This window comes from Haematobia irritans, chromosome 2 (genome assembly GCF_050003625.1).
Source record: "Haematobia irritans isolate KBUSLIRL chromosome 2, ASM5000362v1, whole genome shotgun sequence".
NCBI classification, from domain to species: Eukaryota; Metazoa; Arthropoda; class Insecta; order Diptera; family Muscidae; genus Haematobia; species Haematobia irritans.
Genome location: NC_134398.1, coordinates 60,508,448 through 60,534,324, shown reverse-complemented (window position 1 = coordinate 60,534,324; position 25,877 = coordinate 60,508,448). Strand labels below are relative to the sequence as shown.

General features: G+C 32.7%; 1 protein-coding gene across 1 annotated transcript; it reads right to left on the bottom strand.

Moving 5' to 3' along the window:
- Positions 1 to 19,103: 19,103 nt before the first annotated feature.
- LOC142224727 (transcription factor grauzone-like) lies at positions 19,104 to 22,788 on the bottom strand. The gene is made up of 4 exons (XM_075294514.1): positions 22,351 to 22,788; positions 19,917 to 20,875; positions 19,460 to 19,841; positions 19,104 to 19,404 (listed from the first exon to the last, which is right to left on the bottom strand). Exons 1-4 carry the CDS (start codon positions 22,471 to 22,473, stop codon positions 19,174 to 19,176), a joined length of 1,695 nt encoding a protein of 564 aa, XP_075150629.1. The 5' UTR covers positions 22,474 to 22,788; the 3' UTR covers positions 19,104 to 19,173.
- Between the last annotated feature and the right edge of the window lie 3,089 nt (positions 22,789 to 25,877).

Sequence of the window (25,877 nt, the reverse complement as noted above, 5' to 3'; positions counted from 1 at the left end):
ATTTTAATAGTTCTGAAAAAATTAATCAAATCTTCTTTAAATTTGTTGACTTTTTTATCTTGTACACAAAGCAAAAAGCTCTCTATTTTAAAGACGATTTGTACTTGAAACTTATTTCTACTTAAGTCGAGTCTGAATTTGGAAATGTAAGTTTTCGTTAACACATACATGTGCAAAAATTTAAAGTCAATTGGTCTAAAATTGTGACCTAGACATTGAATACAAAACCACAGTCTAGACCAGGGTATAAATATTAACGGTTTCAGTGGGCGGATCGATCCGAAAATGACCTCTTGATCTCTCAACGAGCTCTTATGATGTTATGCACAACATGTGTACCAAATTATAAACCGATAGGTGCATTTTTGTAGTTTTTGCCTCAAAATCTGGTCGTTGGTCCCATAGTGCACTGGAACAACTCAGAATAGTCAATTCTGAGTGGTACAGAACCATTTTTGGCAATCAAAATCAGAAAAACCAACCATCAACGTCGGATTACTTTTCACCACAACGGGTCAGCTCTCAAATAACTGCATTTTTGAGCACTCAATATATCGATTCTATAGGTCATCCCCCATATAGTCTTAACTTGGCACCCAATGATTTTTTTATTCCCGTACGTAAAAAACAAAATGAGATGTCAACGTTTTTCGATCCCGAAGAAGCGGTTGATGAATTCAGAATCCATCAGAGTGGCAAACGCATGCACATGTGGGGAATATTTTGAAAAACAATAAAGCGATTTTTGACGAGTAATATTTGTTTTTGTCCTCTAATCCCGAAATATAAAAGGCAACCCTCATAATAGAAGACAAAATCATTAAGGCAGCAACTTATTAAAACTGGAACTGGTACTGGTACTAGTAGCAAAAACTACTTTATACACTGATTCCAAAGATTTTGTCTTTACTTTAAAAAAAAAATTGGTATTGATTCCGAGTCAAAGAAGCGGAGAATATGTAAGTAACGATACTTTTATGAAACAATTCTCTCTTAAATTTGGGTTTTGTGTACTTGCTTCTAGGAAGCAAATTTAAAAATTTCTCCGCTTTTTTACTTCATATGCTATCAAAATCCTTTAAAAACGAGTTAACGACAACTTTATTTTCCAAATTAAGACTCGACTTCCATTAGAAATTATGCTATGTTTCAAGTAAAAAACTTCTTTAAAATAAAGTTTTGAAAAACATGTCCTATATTTGAAAGATTTTTTGCTTTATAGTCAAGATGCAAAAAGACAACAAATTTAAAGACAATTTCATTAAATTTAAAGAATTTTTCTGAATCATTAAAGTCATGTTGACCTTAGCCAAAACATTTTTTCTTTCATGTTATGATACCCATTTTTAAGTCAAATCACTTAATTATAAGGACAATACGACTTCATTGAAAAGTTTATCGACTTTTGGACAAGGAAAAAAAAAACTTTATATTAGAGAAATGCGTCTTCTATGCTAGTGTATGTAAGTACTCAGTGTATGTAAGTACTAAGTTCGTTAATTAAAATAAAAGGGAAAATTCCCATCTGTAACTTTGTGTATATATCTCGAATAGTTTTTTAGAGATGTATTTCAAAAATCTTTTTAACTTGTTCATGACTTTTTTTTATAATATTTTGGACCGTATTTAACCCCATACACAGAAAAAATTTTCACGAAAAATTTTCCAATTAAAATTTTAATTGAGTTTTAAAAAATACTCAATTAAAAATTTTATTGAATCAACAAATTTTTTAATTGAAACAAAAATCAATCACAAAAATTAATAGTATCAATTAATTTTTTAATTGGATTAATTAATTTTTTAATTGACCTTCAATAAATTTTTTAATTGATAATATCATTTCTGTGATTGAAGACATTTCAATTAAAACAATAATTGGAACAATTAATTTCGTGATTGAATCAGAATTTTTTTTGTGTGTATATAGTCAGATATGATGCTATATCTACCATATGTTATTAGAGGTAGTGCTATATGTGGTCCTATCCAAACATATATTATTAGATATGCGAGATATAATTAGATATTATACTATATATGATAACTTGTTCATGACTTTTTTTATTATATTTTGGACCGTATTTAACCCCATTCACAAAAAAAAAATTCACGAAAAATTTTCCAATTAAAATTTTAATTGAGTTTTAAAAAATACTCAATTAAAAATTTAATTGAATCAACAAATTTTTTAATTGAAACAAAAATCAATCACAAAAATTAATAGTATCAATTAATTTTTAATTGCATCAATTAATTTTTTAATTGACCTTCAATTATTTTTTTAAGTGATAATATCATTTCTGTGTTTGAAGACATTTCAATTAAAAAATTAATTGGAACAATTAATTTCGTGATTGAATCAGAATTTTTTTTTGTGTGTATATAGTCAGATATGATGTTATATCTACCATATGTTATTAGATGTAGTGATATATGTAGTCCTATCCAAGCATATATTATTATTACTATATATGATGAGATCTGCGATTATATCTAACCAGATCTAGCACCATATATAGCATATCTGTGCAGATCTAATTATGTCTGAACCAATATCTAAACAGATCCAATTAAATCCAATTTGATATTATCATATAGGATTGGATCCTCCAATTTTTACACGGGCATGCAATATATAAGCCTACTAGACTTATATATTAAAAAGTTGTATCCCATAGGAAGCTTCGGAAGAACGGCAGGTCATCGCACCCCTTTTCTGAAGTTAAATGGATTCTGCGAAGATCACATCATTCAAACAAATAAAATGTCTTTGTCTTTATACAAAGTTAAACTTTCTCCCAAATTAGTCTTTAACTTTAATAAGGGGTAACTTTAATCTGGGAGTTGATGTACGGCCATTATTCAAACGGCCCAACTAACTTTCTGCGCCATTGTAAAGGGTGATTCTTTTGAGGTTAGGATTTTCATGCATTAGTATTTGACTGATCACGTGGGATTTCAGACATGGTGTCAAAGAGAAAGATGCTCAGTATGCTTTGACATTTCATCATGAATAGAATTACTAACGAGCAACGCTTGCAAATCATTGAATTTTATTACCAAAATCAGTGTTCGGTTCGAAATGTGTTTCGCGACAAATTTTGTTCAGCGATGAGGCTCATTTCTGGTTGAATGGCTACGTAAATAAGCAAAATTGCCGCATTTGGAGTGAAGAGCAACCAGAAGCCGTTCAAGAACTGCCCATGCATCCCGAAAAATGCACTGTTTGGTGTGGTTTGTACGCTGGTGGAATCATTGGACCGTATTTTTTCAAAGATGCTGTTGGACGCAACGTTACGGTGAATGGCGATCGCTATCGTTCGATGCTAACAAACTTTTTGTTGCCAAAAATGGAAGAACTGAACTTGGTTGACATGTGGTTTCAACAAGATGGCGCTACATGCCACACAGCTCGCGATTCTATGGCCATTTTGAGGGAAAACTTCGGAGAACAATTCATCTCAAGAAATGGACCGGTAAGTTGGCCACCAAGATCATGCGATTTGACGCCTTTAGACTATTTTTTGTGGGGCTACGTCAAGTCTAAAGTCTACAGAAATAAGCCAGCAACTATTCCAGCTTTGGAAGACAACATTTCCGAAGAAATTCGGGCTATTCCGGCCGAAATGCTCGAAAAAGTTGCCCAAAATTGGACTTTCCGAATGGACCACCTAAGACGCAGCCGCGGTCAACATTTAAATGAAATTATCTTCAAAAAGTAAATGTCATGGGCCAATCTAACGTTTCAAATAAAGAACCGATGAGATTTTGCAAATTTTATGCGTTTTTTTTAAAAAAAAAGTTATCAAGCTCTTAACAAATCACCCTTTACTTAAATTTTCTATGTTCACAATAGCTTACAACGGTAGGAGATGTATAGCCTTGTAATAAATTTATATTAATATTTCCTCTTCGTTTTCTGGTATTGTTTAAACCCACCTTCGAGCATGGATATAATAGAGGTATATTCTCTGGCAAAAATATTCTGATTGTCAAATATTTCAGAATCTACAAAATTGGAAATGTTACAATCAGTGTCACCGTTGTGCGACTTTAATCGCATTTTGCAACCTTTCTTACGTTATGCAACTTTTTGTGCGAATTTTTAAAATATGTAAAATGTGAGACTTTAGTCGCACCCATGCTACTAAGGTCGCACAAAAGGGAAGTACTTCAATTTGAAGGATTTTTTATAAATGGGAATTCATAGCCGTGCGCCTTACGTGGGAGCCACCTTTGTGCAATGACCCTCCTTGGTCATGAATTCAACCACAGCTTCGACCAAACAACAAAATGTGCTTCAGCGGTGGGTACTGAGTGCTTCAAAGCTTCACTGCAATGTGAAACGCCGTTTGAACTCGGCTATAAAAAGGAGTTCACTTGTCATTGAGCTACCCATAGAATCACTCATTAATAAGAGAGAAGGAAATCACGTATAGTATCACAATGGACACCTAACCTACGATACCTAACCTAATATTATAAAATATAATAATTTTTAATAATTATCACAAATTTTTACTAGAAGTCCTTCGTTTACTCCAAAAAGCCAGCAAAAGATAGCCAGAGAAATCAAATGAGAAATAGAGAAGTTGCAAGTTTTTGCTAGGGATTTTTTGTCAGTAAAAACTTGCAAGAGTTTGTCATAAACAAATCGTACATGCAATAAATTTCACAGAGTCAATTGGGAAAGTAGTATAAAAAATAAAAATGTTTATTATTTTAATCGATTTAAAAGCTTTAAATTGGCTGATGGCAAATTAGTTGTGGATGGCGTTGGAAAAATCCATTTTTACTCTCTTGCAAGTTTACGTTTTACTGGATTTTATGTTACAATAAGTTGATAAAATATCTCTTTATGTTAAAGGGAATGTTCCTATATTTTTTATAGAAAATTTTTTGTAATCAAAAGACCTCACAAATACAACTGACTTTTTTATCATTACGCGACATTTTTGTGCGACTTCTTTAAAATTTCCAACGGTAAGTCTGGCTACAATTATCTGAATTCAAGTTCCTGCCCTTGCACTTGAAGTCCAAAATAGATTTCATCGCAAATATTTCCCGATGAAGGCGAGATATCGCCAAAACAGCATATTTCATCAAGTAACTTCCTTCCATTTTTATTATATTTCATATACTTAAGAATTGTAGTTCGATACAGTGGTATCCTTCAAATACATTCACAACAATGATCTTCTCTCCCTAGTTTTCAATGCCTTATATAGCTGAGTGCAAGAGGCGTCCCTTTTCTCTCAAGGCGTCCCTAAGATTGGCACCCCATCATATAAGACTTACTAATCCTGACCTCCTGTAGTGTACTCATCATTTCCTACCTGTTTCCTTGGATGAGTTGACTTATGGCAGTAAGAAATTTGTAGATTTGTTCAGATACTTTACCACATTTTATAACTACGGCAATTCCCACCTGTGGTTTGAAGGTACCATGAAATGTTGTTACTCGAATTCTCGGAAATATCCAAAAATCAAATAGAAAGTTGTGAGAGGTTTGCAAAAGTGTAAGATAACCATATTAGACTTGGCTAAGGCGACAAATACGTATGTATACGGTCATGATGCGATCCAAATTTAAAAGAAATGTGACGTCGGACAGACTGTCAGATTACCGACAAAAATTCAAATGTTAACAGAAGACACGTGTCACATTAGGTGTGATTTCAGACTGTGCCCATTTAGCGTTTGATAGGACGTGACCTAAACACAATTTCGAATGTTATCTCCCATAGTCGAGCCAAGAAATTGAAAACACATTGTACTAGCCTTCATGTTAAATTTTGTCAAATCAAAGAGGCTGCGACGACATACATGCACTTGAGGATTTGCAGACATCTGTTACACTTTCACCACCTAGGTAATTCTAAAATCATTGCACTAGGCGGCCTTTTCTTCTTAATTTGTCTGTATGTCGCTACGTTTGTATGTTTTCCTTAAGGTAATGCCTATATGAGTTTATTGAAAGATTATAATCATTGAAACGAACCAAATATGTCGCGATTTGTTGAGTCTAGCCAATATATGTATTTATGAATATACACTTGCAATCTAGTGATTCTGGGTGACAAAATTACATTTTCGATGAGATCCATGTCTATATTTTAAGCTATTCCATCTAATTCAAAAATGTTTAGAAATAATGAGTCACCAAAACCAATAAATATTGAATGATTACCAAAGTTTCCATGTGAAATCAGAAAAATTTTTGATTGATCCATTTCCATATCCATATTTGAATTAAAATTACTTTAATCACAAAAAATGAAAGTATCAAACGCACAATTAATTAGAAATAAAAATATACATCATTAAAAAATTAAATGATTTATTCGGCACTTTCAAATATTTTTTAATTTGTTCAATAAAAACTTTAATAGATTTCAAAACTCCCCAGCAAAAAAATTTGAAGTTGCCCTTGTAAAAATGTTCTTTTGATTCAATTTTGTATATCTCGTTTTTTCATATTTTTAAGAAATAGTTTTTATTTGTTTTTTTGTTTCAAATGCTTAAAAAACAGAGTAAGAATTAATAAAATGGTACAAATTATTACATCTTTGTCGAAGAAAATGCTGAATCCTTTCTAGAAAAATTACGAATTTATGAAAGTATTTGTGGTCAAACGTTCCAGACAAGAATTAGAATATATTAAAAATCATAAAAAGATTTAAAAATTATTTATCTTGTAAAATATCACAAAACTTTATAATTCACATCCACCACATTTTTTCGGAATCTTCCGAACATATCTGGAATATATGTAAAAAAAAAAAACAAACAAAAAAGCAACCACTGTTCCACGGTGCCAAACTAAATGTTTGTTTCTGTTAAATAAAATTTGTTTATTCGGTTCGTGGGCGCCGCAAGCTATGCTATATAAATATAACTTATATGGATAATTATCTATTGATGACCATAACAGCTACATAGCTGGTTAGTGTGTTAGCTTACAAAGTAAAAAAAAAAATTTTAAAATTTATAAAATCGTATAATTTCTTCTACATTGTTGGTATTACAGGAAAAGGTGTTAAGAACTAAAAACCTCGTGGATGTGAGAAAGATGTGAGGGAAAATGCAATTAGCAAGAAAACAATGTTTTTTTTTGAGTTAGTCTTTATGAAATTGTGTTTACATCTTGGAAAAGAATAATCGTTTATCACAAAAAGTATATACTTTTCTTCCAAATACACTTCCTTACAGCGAAAAGCAAATGAGAAACGAACTTTGTTTGTCTAAAATTTCGTTTGGGAGGAAAGAATTATTTTTTTGCGTGTATAACTGAGGACTTTCTATTACTTATTGTATTATTATTTATCACTACGTATTATTTTACTAAGCGTACTAAGTTCGAGTTTAGCCGCTAAAATAAGTCTGCAGGAACAGAATAAAATTATATCTTTTCCCCATCCGAAGCAACAATTTAAAATGTTATTTTTTTGTGAAATGCATTATTAAACAAAAAATACCGTTAAAATGACGACTAATACTAAATACTGGCCTTTAGATGAAAAAATTTTGATTATTCCTTATTAGGAATTTCCCGATTATAATTATAGTTGGTTTTTTCTTTGGTCTTGAGTCTTAATGGATCAATGATTTAAATAAAATGTTAATTGAAATTATTAAATGTTAATTAATACAATTAGGTAAAAAAGTAAACATTTTCAATCTAGTTTAATTTTTAATTTGATTAAAATGTTAATTTTATCAGTTAATTTTTTAAATGATTACGTTTTAAACTTCAATCAATTGGAGGCCTTCATTCCAAGAGTGGTCCTGGGGGTTAACCTCATGACAAGCCTGGAGCAATAACGGTGCAATAACCAGGGTTGGCCTGTCGCAAACTGTGACATTTGCGACATACGTTTCCGACGGTATAATACGTATGTCGCAAAAGTTGTAAACCTAATGTAAAAAACCACCTAAGCCTTAGTTGCGAGTGACTAGCTACAATTATGAAAAGTTTTAATTAGTATGGAAATTGGCTCTAATAAGCCAAAACGTGATTTTATAAAATTCTCTCTAAACAAAAAATCACTTTTGCAAGACTCAAGTAGTTTTCCTTCCTTCCAGTTTCTGCAGAAATTTTGGAAAGAAAGGATGAGCGAATACCGACCGTTACGTTTACAGCACCATCAAATAGTTCATTGTAATTTCGGCTTGGAGTTGAAATAACTCTATTCTCAAGTTTTTAAACTCGTTAATAACATTATGAACATTTCTGAGAATTTAAATTTCTTCGCACATATCATCATCTTGGATATCATTCGCTGACTGGACTGAAGTATTTTGAGTTTGCGACGTTTGCTACTTTTCTTATATTTACGACGCGTATGTGACGTTTGCAACTTTGCGACAGTCGCAAACCTAAAAGAGCTTGATACAAACCATCTCTGGCAATAACAGGATCATTAGCGGCAATCTTTGTTATGTATAAATATCCCTTGAATTGTAAATGTTTTAACGATTTTAGCTTGCACCAACAACGGGACCAATTCCACAATAAGGGATAACTTACACTCACAAAAATGAACCCTCTATTTCACTAAAGCCAATTTAACTTTATTTTAGTTCATGGAATTATTATGTTTGGAGAAAGTTTCCTTTGCTCTAATAATTTTTTGTGTACATTAGTTAAATTAACTAAAAAACGGGAAAAAATTATACACAAATTAAGCATAAAGATTATCTAAATTCGTAGTTCTCACAAAAGAGTTCATTATTTCCTTAAATTTGTAAATTTTACTACAAATGCGTCCATCTTGAACTTCGTATGGCACTAAAGACATTCTTGAAATAAGAACTCCAATTCCTTCAAGCTACAAAATTTTCTTTAACAAGTGAAAACATTAATTATGTCTAATAAATTTTCTTGAATTTGCCGAAAAATATTTACTTATTTTTGTGACACCAGCATGTGTAATACTGTTTAACATAGTTAATATTTTCAAAAAATAATCTAAATTTTCTAGAAGTAGCCAAAATTTTTCTTCCTGGTGGATTCACTGTTTTTTCAGTGTACTCACAATGTAACCGAAATTGTTCTTCCTGGTGGGTTCACTGTTTTTTCAGTGTACTCACAATGGAAAAATATAGATAACTCAAAAATTAGAAATTTCGAAGAAATCGCAGTCAACATTTTAGTTCTATAGAAAATTTTGTCAAAACTATATTTCTATACAAAATGTTGCCTGCAGACATGCCCTAAGGCTTCGCGGGTATGTAGAATTAAGATAAATTTGTAAAATAAGTTTTGTATAAAAAGCAAAAACAACAATAAAGAATTTTGGAAATTTTGGAAAAAAGCATAAAAAACAATAACAAAAAGAAAGAGAAAAACTTTATTTCTATAGAAAGTTTTGTCAATATTTTATTTCTATAGAAAATTTTATCAAAATTGTATTTCTATAGAAAATTTTGTCATAATTATATTTCTATAGAAAATTTTGTCAAAATTTTATTTCTATAGAAAATTTTGTCGAAACTTTATTTCTGTACACAGAAAAAAATATCACCAAAACATTTCCAATTAATAAGTTTAATAAATTAACCCTCTAATGCCCCAATTTTTTTGCCAGCTGATTAAATTTTCAATGTTAACGACACAAAAGCAAGAGAACTAAGCAAGAAAAAATTATACGGTAAAATTCAACATATGCTGCAAAGACTCTAGAATAGTTTCAAATAAGTTTTCTTTCTATTTTGCCCATTTTTGTTGCCTTAAGGTGTGTTTTACTAAAAGCTTCCTTATTAAATGAAGCCCGCCTAAAGGCGGGCTTGGGCATTAGAAGGCTAAGTTATACAATTAACTTTTTAATCAAGATAGAAACATTAAGTTAATTAAGTCAATAATTGAAATTTTTAAAACTTTTCATTAAAAACTTAATTGATTTTATAAACTATTAACTTTCTAATCTAACTCGGAAGACTAAGTCAATTAAAAAAGTGATGGAAATTGTTGACTTAATTACAAGAGTTGCGTTGACTTAATTACAAGAGTAGCTTAACCAACAGAGGAAAAGAATGCTTGTCTAATTTATTTGGGCAAAGCCCTATAGACTGCAAGATGGTTGCACCCTCAAAAAAAATCGCTTCTTTAACATATGTTCCAAACATATTTTGCAGGAAGCACATATATTATTGGATACTGCCGAAACATTAATATGTTTGTTTTATGTGAACATATTATATGTTTGGAAGCATTTTGAGCCCAAAAATATTATATGCTTGGAAGAATTTTTCCCAAAGACGAATGTGCTCATTGCCTAACATACTCGTTATTTTCACTTCCACGAAATATTTTAATTCTTGGCACCTTTTTCTGTAATACAAATAATGTTTAAGAAATTATTCACTTTTATAAATTTTTTAAATTTTACCTTTCGCCTGCACGGAGAATCGAACCGAGGACCATACAGTTTGTAAGCCAACACACTATCCACTGGGCTACGTAGCTGTTATGGTCACCAGCAGATAATTATCGTTATAAGTTACATTTATATAGCATAGTTTGCAGCGCCCACGAGCCCATGCAAACATAACATTATTTAACAGAAACATACATTTGTTTGCCACGTGGAGCAGTGATTAGCATGTCTGCCTTGAATGCAAAGGGCCGTGGGTTCAATCCCTGCTCCGACCGAACACTTTTTTTTTTTTTTTTTAATTTACACATTTATATTTATACTATATAAAATTTTTATAATGAAACTTCGAAATGTGGGTTATTAAAGATTTATAGTCAGTAACAGTGCTTGATATAAACGAAATTGACTGATTTTTGGATAAAATATTATTTTTTATTGCAAAAATAACAATTTTGTAACAAAAAACTGTTTTTGGTACAAAACTTTAATATTTGGAAGGAATTCAAAGACTCTAACAAAAGAAGAACATGGAGTCGAGTAGTAACATACATAAATAATTTTATAATATAAACATAAACTTATTTAGGCGTGAACAGTTTTGTACTAGCATTTAACACCATCGGTCTAAAATGCCTTGTATTTTTCTTTAATAATTCATTTTAAAGAAAATAAACTTTTTAAATTGTTTTAGCTGCAAAACTCGAACTTAATGCCCGCTTTTATATTTGAAGGTGTCCGTCAACTCCTCTGGGACTACTTATTAATAAAGAGGAACTAAACTTTGTGTTTATACATTTTACTGTGTAATTTTTCACTATTTCCTCCTTATTTCATTTTACTGTCCCAACTCTAAAAAGAGTATAGTGCCCTATCGTTATTTTTATGAAGACCTCTGATTTCTTTTAACGCACCAAGAAAAAAAATTGTTCCCATAATGCCAAAATGATAAACAAAACACATGTCCACACATACATAAAATGCTGCTCTCAAGGCGAAAACACATGCTTTTTTTCAAATGTTTATTCTCTTAATTCCGAATGTCCATTCTCTTTATTCAAATTAAATAATATTTAGACTTAAGCATATCAAATTTTTGGCCTTATCATAAAACAGTTTTACGAAACAACATACAAGCAGTTTCACAAAAATTTCTCTCTTTGGATTCTTTCGCTGTGTTATGTTGATATCTTTCGTCAACTCTCCCGGTTTCCATCTCTATTCTCTATACTCTCTGTCGCTTTGGATAAAATATCACAACATATGTATGTTTAGTCGAAATTTGTAAATTTATATATGTTTGCATTCACACATATAATTTTTATGAAACATTTATGCCCCAAACATAATATATTCTAACATATTAAAATAGATGTCCCAAACATTTAGTGTTAGTTTAGGAACATTACTTGTTTGCACTTAAATATATTGTGTTTTAAAATTGTGCCCGAAACACACTTTGTTTATATCGGAACATATGAAAAACATATTTTTCTAAGAGTGTGGATGGGCGCAGCAAAACTATCAACCGATTATCGGAATAAATTCGGGTAGTTCACTAAACCCAAAGTTAACCACACTTGAACCTTCCGAAAAAAGGTTTGTGATAGTCTGCCTTTGCCTAAATAAATCTTTGTACAAACATCTCAAAAAAAAAGAAAAACAAAAATAAAAAACAAAACGAAAAAAATATTTCTATAGAAAATTTTGTCAAAAATATTTCTATAGAAAATATTGTAAATTGTATTTCTATAGAAAATTTTTTGGCTTACACTCCGGGAAATGAAAGCTGTGGAATGAAATTATGACATGAATATAGTTTCAAAATTTTCTGATCCCGAACTACATACGTCATCCAAACCCACTTCTCTTTATTAATTAGTGGGTGGGGTGTTGCATCGTTCTTTATGTTTTTTTTTTTCTATATGGTACCAAATTGCATTCAAGTTCGTTACCACGGATTACCAATGTAACAATATATGGGGCTCGTTGTCGTAGTTCTCATACATAGATCATAGCAATAAAAACATTATTTGAAGATCCAACACAATACTTAAGAACGATAACATACAACTACAACAATCAGTTCTTAAGATTTATTTTTTAAATATTTATTTTGGCTATGCAATTAAATAGCATTGACATGATTATTAAATTGGTCACTTTTCCCCAAAAAAAAAAACATTGATAAAATTTAAAAACTAATTACAAAAACCTTTTTTATAGTATTAAGTAATGTTATGGTTATATTCATACACAGAAAAAAAGTTCCGTAGTTAATCTAACGCTAAATTTATTTTTATTGGAAAAAAATTTATTTGCTTGTAGTTAAATTTTCCACAGCTTAATGAAATCTTACTTTTTTAAGTATGTCTCAAAAATGTTATGAACTAAACGTGAGTATAAAGTTCAATTACCGTACACATAAGTTCAATATGAACTAAAGCAAACGAAGATTTTCGTACGATTCCCAAAAATAGTAAGAATGAACTACTGTATGGTTGAAATGGTCATGATTTGGCGCCAATGATTTTATTCTTTACTTATAGTTAATTTTTTATTCTATGAGATGATGTAATTTCGTGAACTGCAGTTAAAAATACAACAGGGCATTACAATTTCCTGGTTTTAACAATGCTTTGTGGAAATCTCATAATGTGGAGTTTAGTTCAATTTAGTTCAATTTCCGTACGAGGTAGTTCATTATTCCTATAAAACAGTTCACTTTTTTTCGGTGTATGTTTTGCTGTAGTTTTGGTTTATTAAAGTGCAAGAAGTTTTTTAGCGATTTAATTCAGTCATAAGCTTCAGGCTACAATCGTAAGTACTGCTAAGTAATGTTTGTTTCCTAAGTCTTTTGTTTGTTCGTGCTACTGCATCGTATACTCATACTATGGTGTTAATTTATTTCATTTGTTATGACAATGTTATTTTTGTTGTTGATAAGAGTTTAAATTAATTATATAATTATTGTTAAGCGTAACAGATAAGTGATTTTGCTAACTTCGCTTGCACATCACAGCCAAATAAAGAGTAATTTTAAGTATAACAAACTTCTCCAAATTTGTTATTTTTATAAACCCTCAAAAAACTTGTGTTTGACTTCTATAATTGCTAGTTTTTGATTGTTGTACATTTGTATGTAAATTTTGATTGACACTAAGATTTGTATAATTGCCACGAACTTCTTTTTAATGTGGTGTGAACATGACCTTTGGAAATACGAAAATTAAAAACGGTCATAGTTTGTATTTTATATTGAGAGATTCAGCCTTAACATTTTTTTGTTTTAATTTTCAAACTTTGTCAATTAACTATTTGTCAGAAAAAGGTTTACTTATCTTTTGCGCCCTCGGGTGCTTACTTTACTCATTATTGAAAGTGAAGCTAAACATGTGAGACACCCAAAGAAATACGTTAGTAATCACAACAGAATCTGCTAAAACAGCAAAAAGTCTGCTGAAAGGGTGAAATCAGTCACTGGTTGCTGATTTTAAAACTCGATTACACTAAAATATGTTTTAGTTTAGCTGAAGCAAAACAAAAACTTTTGAACTAGGGTCTCTAGTAAAACACTAAGAACAAAATATAAAGAATAGGTCTTATATAGACTAAAAAAATCTTACTACAGTGCACTCGCGGTAACGTGAACACCGCATAACGTGAACAAGCCTTTTCATACACTAAGTACTCCGTAACGCTGAAAAACAAAAAATTTGGCGTTTAAAGCAGATTCACAATGCCAAGTACACATACGGAATTTTTTAGTGATCGAGTTTGGCTTTTTCGTGAATTTTAATTATTAATTTAAATTGCTTTATAATTCCATATCCACTAATATTTTTCCGATCTCTTTTTTATATTTTTTTTTTTTCATGAAATTGCAAACAAAATGTCTTCTGATTAAATTTAGTAGTTTTTATAAACTTATAGAAAACAGTCCGCTAAAACAGCATATGGTTTTTATACCCTGCGTCACACTGTGGAACAGGGTATTATAAGTTAGTGCATATGTTTGTAACACCCAGAAGGAGACGAGATAGACACATGGTGTCTTTAGCAATAATGCTCAGGGTGGGTCCCTGAGTCGATATAACCATGTCCGTCCGTCCGTCTGTCTGTGAACGCATTTTTGTGATCAAAGTCTAGGTCGCAATTTAAGTCCATAATAAATATTATTATTAGAATTAACGGTTGAAATTTGATTAGTGATGTAAGTATATGCTTTCTATTTATCATGCAAAAATTGGTCCATGGTTCATAATTATATATAGACCCCATATAAACCGATCCCCAAACTTGACTTCTGTAACCTCATGGAGGAACAAAAATTTATCCGATCTGATTCAAATTTGGGCCTCTAATTACCATGCGAAAATTAGTTCATATCAGTTCATAATTATGTATGAGGGGTCTATACAAAATTATCAAAATCTGAGAAGGCTTATATAATTCTGTAATCTCCCTTCTTTGTCTAACATACACACCATATGGACTAACTTACAATTTAGAAGGCAATGTTAAGAAGTTTTAAGATAGCATGCATCGAGTTTCACCTTGATTTGGTTTAAATTTTGTAAAAAGAGTACAATTGATATTATCGTTTCATTCCGACATACTGTAGACATTTTAGAATGTGTGCCAAAATTGGTTCAAATCGGTCCATATACGCGTAATTTGGGAAAATATTGTGTAAAATTCATAGTGTCATTGGCAATAATGCTCAGAGACGGCTCCTGAGTCGATCTACCCATGCCCGTCTCTCCGTCCGTCCGTCTGCCTTTGAACACGCTTTTGTGATAAAAGGCGAGGTCGCAGTTTTAGTCCAACCGAAGAAGAAATCGTATCAAATTTAGATATAGCTCCCATATATTTCTTCCGCCCGATATTCATTTATATTGCCCCGGAATCTAGATTTTTACCCGGATCTACACAAGTAGCATTGATAGTGTCGGTTCCGCATGACTTTAGACTTTCCTTAATTGTTTTTTACTAACAATGAGTATCGTTGCAGGGCGTTAGACGATTTAAATTTTAAGTCTAGATAATTTTTAGAAGTGTAAAAAATTTTGTCAAAATCGGTACTGCTGATATAATTTTGGAACACATGGTCTAGGGTACCTTTATGAATTATTAATTGTATTGCTTTTATTTTCGACCTTTTTCATTAATTTATCCTTGGCAAGAATGTTTCAGTTTTCCAACAAACGTTTTTCGAACATGATATAAAATTAACTACCGCGTGAAACGGGTGTATGTCAGTCGTAACATCAGTGGTACACTCAACAGTGCGATTGTAAATTCATTCAACCATGTACGCTACATTAGAAAATTACAAATAAATGCACCAATGTCCGTAGAAATCCTTGATTTTTGTATTGTTTTACAAACCGAAAATGCAAGCACAAATATAACAAAAGTGGAAAATACATTATTAGGAAATTTAATCTTGAAAAATAATGCAAATTATGCATTATTCTGGTCTACAATGAAAGGCAACAAGCGTTGCATAAAAATCAACAAAAAGTAAAAACACGCCAAAGCTTTAATGGAAATGGTAATGGGTCTCTCAATATAAAAGTAAGCGTAACTGGTATTTGAATTTGAAGACTGAATTTGTTTCAATAACTAAGCGATTACCTAAATGTATAGTTGGCAGCAAATTGCCGCTGAGACTCTATTGGATTTGCCAGAAGCCATTCCAGTCTGGCTCTTTTATATTTGGCTCCAACTTAGTCCCTTTTTCGTTTTAAAGTGACAATCAAAAATGTTACAAAACATTGTGAGACTGGATCGAACGTTAAAGAATAAAATGCCAAATCTTTTCCACATTGGATGAGTGTTATTCTTTGAATTCCGTTAGCAAGACAGCATTAAAATGACGCCGAACAACCAACATTTTTGTTTTATATATTTTAAAATTTCCAATCGCGTTTTAAGGAACACAAAAATAAAATCTATTCGAAAAATTTGATACACGTTCTTAGTATAAAAACAAGTATATACAGCAGTAAGTTCGGCCGGGCCGAATCTTAGATACCCACCACCATGAATCAAATACTAGGTTTTCCTTTGAAATTGCAGGGGGGTTTGAGGGCAGATCAATCAGAGCAGTTCAACCAGTACACTTCCCGAAGATAAATTTAAAGATTTTACCTATGAAGACTATGTAAGATTCTGGATTTATAAGAACCATTTTTGTTTGAGTTTTAGAGGAATCATTAACATCTTGTGTGCAAGAAAATTATAAAATAACGTCTTGACTTGAAATCTTAAATCTGTAGATTTTCACCCGAGAAGTTAAATCTGGAAATTTTACATTGAGTTTCAAGCAAATTTCATGATCGGTGCGCCTTCTATACCCTCAAACAGTGAAATCGGTCTATATGGAGGCATTACCAAATGGACCAATGAAAACTTAATCCGATACACCGGTCTATATGGGGGCTATACCAAAACATGGGCCGATACTCACCATTTTCGGTACACCTCTTTACGGTCCTAAAATACTTCTAGATTTCCAATTTCAGACAAATTGGATAAAAACTACGGTTTCTATAAGCCCAAGACCCCAAACCGGGAGGTTGGTTTACATGGGGACCATACCAAAACATGTAACGATGCTCACCATTTTTGGCACACCTCTTTATGGTTCTAAAATACCTCTAGCGTGATTACAACAGACAGACGGACATGGTTATATCGTCTTAGAATATAACCATGATCAAGAATATATATACTTTATATAGTCGGAAATCGATATTTCGATGTGTTACAAACAGAATGACAAACTTATTATACCCTCGTCACCATTCTATGGTGGTGGGTATAACAAGTCAGTAAAGTCTAAAGTCGAGCGGGGCCGACTATATAATACCCTTCACCACTATGTAGATCAAAATTTTTGATACCATATCAACTCCCTCAAATTTGTTAGGAGCTGTATAAAGTTTTAGATTCTCACATACAAATATTTAAATAAGAACCGATTTGGAGGAACTTCTACATATAAATATAAAGCTAAAGCCATTTTATTGCACAAAAGTGTATTTATGATTTATCCGACGATACAGATCCATTAAAGGTATAGGACAATTTGAGGAATTTTCGTTTCAGAATTTATAAAATTCTGTTGAAATGGGTATAAAACATAAAATTTTCTTCCATATTTTCCAAAATCAGGCGTATATATATGGGAGCTATGTCCAAATCTATACCAAATTGAACTAAATTTGGTACACAAAGCTAAAATCTTAATTATACTCTCAGGGAAAAATTTTATGTAACTCGAAATGAACATTTGGTCACATATAAGGGACCTAAATCTAAATCTGAGCCGATTTGAACCAAATTCAGCAAGGATTGGTAGAATATCAATTTGACTCTTTGTGCAAAATTTTACGTGAATCGGTAGTATTTGGCCTCTGTGGTCATATGAGTCTATGTCTATATCTAAACCGATTTCAACCAAATTTATCAAGCATTGGTAGAACATCAATTCTACTCTCTGTGCAAAATTTCACGTCAATCGGTAGTATTTAGCCTCTGTGGTCATATGAGTCTAAATCGGACGAAAGATATATATGGGAGCTAAACCTGCACCGATTTCAACTAAATTTGTCACAATTGATGACAATATTAATTGTACTTCTTGTACAAAATTGTGAGCAAATCAGGGTAAAACTCTTTTGGGATCATATAAGTACATATCGGGCGAAAGATATATATGGGAACTATATCTAAATCCGAACCGATTTGGCTAATATTTTGCAAGTTTTTCGGGACTCATAAAATATTCGGATGTACGGAATTTGAAGAAGATCGGTTGAAAAACACACCAATTATGACCAGATCAGTGAGAAATATATGTGACAGCTATATATAAATCTGAACCGACTTTTTCCAAAATCAATAGCGATTGTCTTAGTCCCGAAGAAATACCCTATGCCAAATTGGATGACGATCAGACTTAAACTGTGAAATGTACTTTGCACACAAAAATACGTGGAAGGCAGACAGACGGACATAGCTAAATCGACACAGAATTCAATTCTAAGACGATCGGTATACTAAACGATGAGTCTCTGATTTTTCCTTCTTGGCATTACATACAAATGCACAAACTTATTATAACATACCCTGTACCACAGTAGTGATGAAGGGTATAAACAGATTGAATCGACTATTTCAAGGAGAATCTCCTCCCATAAGGAACATTCTAAACCAAATAAAGCAGTGCTTGTGCGGAGCTTGTTTTTTCTAAGGTAAACATTTTAAAATATGAACTAACAAATAGACTAAGTACAGACATGTGATGTAAGAATTTGCTTGATACCAAAAATGGTGGATTCTGAATTCAGATTTAACGGATACATATCGAAAACATTTTTAGCAAAAAATTTGCAGAATGTACTCTTGAGTTCATATGAATTTTTCATTTCATTTTTTGGCTCGATTTTCTTCCAAAAATCATTTTTAAATTTGGCCCTTTTTCGGCTATATCTTTTGGCTCTTTTTTATGAACGCTTTAATACCTCATTCACATCAGTCTCGAAATCTACTAAAAGTTGATTTACAATTGGTTTTAGAAGTGTAATGTGAATAAGATATAAACAAGAAGTTTGTCGGAATTCGTAATACAAGCTTATAAAAAAAATAAAATGAATTTTATAGATAATGAAAATGTTAAATGTTTGCGCCTTAAATAATTTGTTTACTAAGAAATTGTTTTCTTCTTTTGTTATAGTTTATTAGTTGATACTCCGAAAAATATACTACCAATATATTTCGCTTTTTACATTTGATTTGAGTCCACTGGTAATGTTTGCGATTGAGTGTTATTATCTGTAGACGGTCGTTTAAAATTAGGTGGTAAATTTCCAGAATATTTCTTTCGTTGCGCTTCCTCCCATTCAACAGGATGAGCTTTCTTTCTATGTTGATGCATATTACCATTGGAATTGAACTCTTTTGGACACCATGGACATCGGTGAAGCGGCGTTCCTGTGTGTATAGCCATGTGGGACTGAAAAACAATCGCATTAACAATATTCAGTTTATTTTTTTTTTTGTCAACAAACCTTAAAATTATCCGCTCTTTTAAATTCTTTTTCACATATCGTACATTTAAACCGATATCCCATTACATGGGCTTCCCGAACATGTTTATTTAAAGCCCGCAAGTTTGGAGAAATTTTCGAACATATATGGCATTTATGTTCGCGTCTGTCTGTAGGATGTTTTAATTCTATATGCAATTTTAAAGTATGTTGACTTGTCAATATCAGACCACATTGATCACATTTTGCAGTTTTGACAGGTAAAATGCCTTCATGTCTCTCCATGTGACGTTTAAATGTATGAGAATCCGGCATAGTTTGACCACAAATCTCACAAATTTTTGCATAGATATTAAGGTGCACAGCCTTTTGATGCTGTGTAAGTATGTATTCATTTGCATAGCTAAGTGAATAAAATATAATAAATAATAATTTTTAATTTTTTTCTTTTCATTCATATATAAATAAGCGTACTTACAATTTTCCACAGTCATTGCATGGGAATTTCTTTTCAGATTCTGGCAAATGTGTTAATTTATGTTTATCAAGTTTGTGTTTTAGTACAAATTTTTTGTCACACATATCGCAACAGAATTTTTTCTCATCATGCATCTTTATATGACCAATCAGACATATTCTCTTTGTAAATACTTTACCGCAAAGATCACACTTGAAATACTCCGGATTTAGATGATAATTAATATGATCGACCAGCAATCTACGACTATAAAATTTATTTCCGCAACATAAGGCATATCCCTCCTCATTGTGTTCCTTACTGTAATGCTGACACAAGAATCGGAAACGCTCAAATGATTCTTGGCATTTATCGCACGTCATTTTGAAATGCTCTTGCAAGAATTTATCGTACTCAACGCGATTCATTTTTGGAAGATTTGATGGCTTGCGAGAACTACTTCTACTGGAGGATGCGTCTTTTGTTTTTGGTGTTTTTTTGTCTTTGGCCAATTTGGCCCTACAATTTCTTCGTTTCACTGTATTTCCTTTAGTACTTATTTTCGCTTTAGAGTTTGTAGTTTCTCTGCGAATTAGGGGCAAATTATCATCACTATCATCGTCGCTTTCCCGGCTATCGCCGCTATCAGCAAAAAATGGAGGATCATGATCATCGTCTAATATATCTACGGAATTTCCATCACTATCATTAAATTCTTGGGGTAAAGCAATAATTTGTTCTTCATTTTCTTGTTTTATTTCCACTGGAGCTTCCAATTTTTGACCAATAACGATTTCTGGTTCCAGCAATGTTTTCAAAAAAACATCTTTTGGTTTTTCTTCATTCAATGGATCATCCTCATATTTCAACTTAAGTTTCCTTTTATTCTGGATGTCTTCCACGCGAGTGTAGAATTCGTGGAAACCATTTAGTTCTGCCCAACACGAAAGACATATGCACGATTTCCCCACAGAAAGTTCCTTGTAATAAAAAAATGTGATATTAAAATATATACATGCAATTGAAAGTAATTAATATTTTTTAATAATATATTTGAAAATAAAGCAAAATCAAAGATATTTAGAAACAGCAGAAAAATCGGGAAAAACTCTGCTGAATGGGTCACTGTTTTTAATATAAATTTATCTGCTATTTGCTAAACCCAATATCCAAATAAACATGTTAGACTCGACTGCTGAAAACAGCATAGTGTGTATTTATCCAATGCTGTCATTTGTACATTTTATTTAAACTATAAAAAATTAAATTGGGACGAACATTATGTAGCAGTTAATAAAGATATTTTTAGAGATCTTGGACAGCGATTGTGTTTTTAACCACTTTAACTAATTATTAAAATTACGTACTACCAATTGTGGTCAAGTTGCTCAATTACGCATAGATTAACATCAAAACGATTTTCATTGATGATTTCATCCTTGATTTCAACATCTCTATACCTATTGACTAAGGAAACCTTTACGGTAACATTAAAATGAAATCAAGATGGACCGAATAGTATGAGAAGTTCAAGGGATATTTAAGTATTATTTCAATTTAGGAATACATCAAAAATAAAGTACGTATTCATAACGAATATTTTGCAGTTTCTGAAAAATCTGCAGATGACTGTTTTAGATTGGAAATCAATTTTCTGGAAAAACTTGTGCATAATGATATACAGTTAAACCTCTGAAAGGCGGACATACGCGGTCCCCTAACTTTTGTCCATTTTTGAGAGGTGTCCAGGTATGAGAGATTAATTTTAATATGTTAATATAGGGAACGTCCGTATATTTATCTCGGGGATAGACAACCACCAGCCAGGAACGTAAGGGTCCATAGTCACCTTCTAGAGCGCGAGATCCAGCTTTGCCAAATATAGCCACTACATCAGGCATCATACCAAACGGATCTGAAAAGGATTCAGGATAACTAGTTACCTATAGAACTAATAATCGTCCTTCCAGGTTATCGGTGGTATAGTGGTGATAATGCAGTTCTTTTTTATTCCTACTGAAGGAAGATGCCCAAAACTCCACATAGGATTGTCAACCAGCCATACCGCACACTCATCTCTTAAGATTATTTGAGAGACAGTTATCCCTAAAAGCGTTTATGAAGCTGGAATGTTGGAAGTGAACTCACACACAGCAGTATCTATGATCCTGCCTACATTTTATGTGGAAAGCTAAATTGATTACGGAATCTTTGGCAAAGGGAAAATTAGAGCAAGGGGCCACTTCACCCAATATCCCAACGGACAGAATAGTCGTTCCCCACAGCTGTCGGTTCCACATAGCAGGGTCGAAGTAAGAAATCTCTCCTTATCTAATGACTGACAAAATTTTGTAGTACATTTCGTGTTGCCTAAATCTAAAACACTGTTTGAATCGATTAATAGTTAATTAATTTTGCATGCACAATATTAGAACACAAGCTGTTAAATACTTACAAAACTCCACAAATGCTTATCTATAATACTCTTAATATTATACTCCAGCCATTCAGTTGAATCTGCCAATATACACTTCGTCAATTCTTCCTTATCTGTTTGCAAACATATCAAACACTCCATGCTTTTTTGTTTGGCGGATATTTTGGAATAAAAATGACAGTATGTGCCCTAACCAATCCGTTCCTTCATAGACTATTGAAGCCTATGGATTAAGTGTTCTACTGCTTACTCTCTGAAGAACACATATTAATGGGATCTCATGACTGTAAATGATGGGACAATAATTCAACAGACTATTTGTAAGTCTTCCATTTTAGGGACTTGCCCGAAGCCTTTACAAATATGATCTTAATATTCCTAAACCATAAACAAATTATTTGAACAAGACACAAAATTACAATAAAATAATGAGTGAATATTATTGTTGATACTCGACTAGCAATCTTTGCTGTCGATAATTTTTGTAGTCAAATTTCAAATCGATTTTCATATAAATTAATCGATAACGTAAAAACCCCAATACCCACCCAGCCATGGTATTTCACTGAGTTTGAATTTCACATTTTTGTTTTCTAACTGAAAAATACGAACGTAGTACTAGCCTTTATACATATGTTTAAACATATGCTGACATTTTTTAAGCACATGGTAAAACTTATGTATAAAGATTTTTTCGCATTGAAATTTTCGCGGTTACTTTATTAAATTTTTTTTATTTATAGTTATTGTAAAAATAACCAAGCTTTTAGGCCAATATAAAATGGTTATAAAAAAACTACAAAAGTAACTTTAAATATATAAAAAATTGACCAAAACTAACAAAATAAAAATTAGAATAAGAACTAGCAATAATAAATTATAAAAGAGGAGAACAAAGAATTAGTAAAGATACATGTTTTTTTTAATTAGAAAAAAATAAAATAAAAAAAACTATTTTAGTGATTTAGAAAACAAAGTGACAACAACTACTAATAAACAATGGATAAAAAAACTGACATAAGAAAAGAACTTATTACTACTAAAATATCATTACTACAAAATGTGATTTTTTTGTTATTGCATTTTACGTATTTAAGTTGTATTTTAAATATTTAGTTCTAATAATTAAGCTCAATAATATTTAGCTCTAATAGAAACTTACTTTATTTAATTATTCTAATATTTCTTTTTATGTTCTTGTTTGTTTGATTTTTTTATTTATTTTTTTTTTTTTGTTTTCATTTTTAATGTTTTCCAATCATTTTCTTAAGCCTGTTTATTAACAAGAAATGAGGGCATAAGAAGAGAAAAAACACTAACTATATTCGCATACATCAAATTTTTTTTTTTTTTAAATTAAAAAAAAAAATGTGAGCAAATAGAAAAAAAGAGAGAATTAATACTATAAGTTACTCAATAAGCATAAATTAAAGTGCATGTCTATGGCTGAAATTGTTTCAAAAGTTTGCATCTAAAATTATTATATGAAAATGAGAAATTCCTTAACGAAACAGGTAACCTGTTGTATATACGAACAGTCCTCACCATAGAACGGCTGCGATCTACCGCAATCGACCAGTGTATTTAGTAAACACCAACATTTGCAATCTTAAAACACCAATTGGTAAAAAAATGTCAACCACCAATATCCAATGCAACCGAAAACACCATAGTAAAGCAATCACACAAGTTGGTTACCCATATCTCAGCAGTGTGGTATTCTCTTATTTGGTACTCTCTCAATTCTCTTGAGCTAATGCCAACTGCTAGTAATTGTTGTTGTTGTTGAGTGCAATCACTCTTAAGTGCCAACCTCGTTTTTTGTTTACCGAGCGTTGTTACGATGTCGATTGGTTTAAGATTGCAAGACACTGCATACGAACATTGTTATATACTAGTGGTGATTTTATTCTCGCATTTGTATCAATGTAAAAGATCGCATGGTAATTGGTGTCTTACTCACTGCCAGCGACATTTTGTGGGTAAGATTGCGGTACGAAAAAAAGCCACCGGTTGCAGTTCTCTGGCCCTCACCCCAAAAGATTGGCTCACAGTAGTAGAAAAAAACTGAAGCCTACGCTTGCTTTTTTCATTGTGTGTCGGCCTTAAAAGTTGTTGTTGTTGTTGTTGTTGTAACAGTTTATTGTGATCTCATCCATTTCATGTTATACGCTTGGTACATCAGCTTGTTGGCAGATCAAGGAACTCTGCGACTAAGATGGGGTGTGTCCAGAGTGATCTGGTGGTAAGTCGGGTTGGTTTGGCTGGGCAAGAGAAAAGATGACGCGTGTCGTGTGGCCCTTGGTTGCAAATTGGACAAACGTCAGCTACGCTGCTATCAATCACCGATAAGTAGGAATTGAGGCGGCTGCACTTGCCTGATCTTAATTGGGCCAAAACTACCCTAGTCTGCCGTGGGAGGTCTCTTTCCTCCGGTGCTATGGGCGGTGGTCGGACTCCAAGAACAGGATTAACCTTGTAGCTTCTCACCGCTTCAGCTACAGTATCCTCATGAATCCTGTTCAAACCTGCCTGGTACGCTGCTTGATCTAGAGGCTCTCTTTTATAGCGCTGGATCTCGCGCTCTAGATTATGTATATCAACCCTTACGTTCCTGGGTGGTGGTTGTGTATCCATAAGATGGTGGTTTGGATGATTACTGCGATAACAACCCAGGAGATACTGCTTTGACAACATGTAGTTGTGTCTTCGCACAGGGATGATCTTTGTCTCCACATAAAGGTGATCCAGGGGTGTGCTGCGGAGACACCCAGTCGCAGTTCTAAGAGCAGCGTTCTGGCAGGTTTGTATGTTATTCCACTGCGTATCACTGGTCTGCGGTGTCCACACTGGCGCTGCATAGTTTACCACTGACCGGCCAATTGCCTTATACGTAGTTAGCAAGGTTTCTTTGTCCGCACCCCAAGTACTGCCGGCTAGTGACTTGAGGACCTTGTTTCTACCACGGAGCTTATTACAAATTGCAGTGGCATGGGCAGATGACCTAAAAAGGCTGTCGAATGTGACCCCAAGAATCTTGGGGTAATTTGTGGTCGGAATTATTACTCCATCGACTCTGATATTCAACTGCCTGCGCATTTCTGCCGTCCATGTAGTAAATAGTGTGGCTGAGGATTTGGTGGGGGATATCCTCAAGTTTCTCGCAGTGAAATAACTGGTAAGATTAGCTATGTAGACGTTCAACCGATCGCAAATGTCATCAACATTGGGCCCAGATGCCAAGATTGTACAGTCATCCGCATATGATACAATCTCGACGCCGTCAGGAGGGGGTGGAATCGAGGACATGTAGAGGTTAAACAGTGCCGGAGATATCACCCCACCTTGGGGAACTCCCTGTTTAACTCTACGCGGTCTTGACTTTCTGTCCCTGAATTCCACGTACGACTGGCGTCCACACATATAATTCAGCACCCAACGCTTCGCTCCTGCCGGTAGGGACGTATTCTCGATGTCCTCAAATAATGTGGCATGGTTGACCGTATCGAATGCTTTCGATAGGTCAAGCGCCACGAGGACCGTCC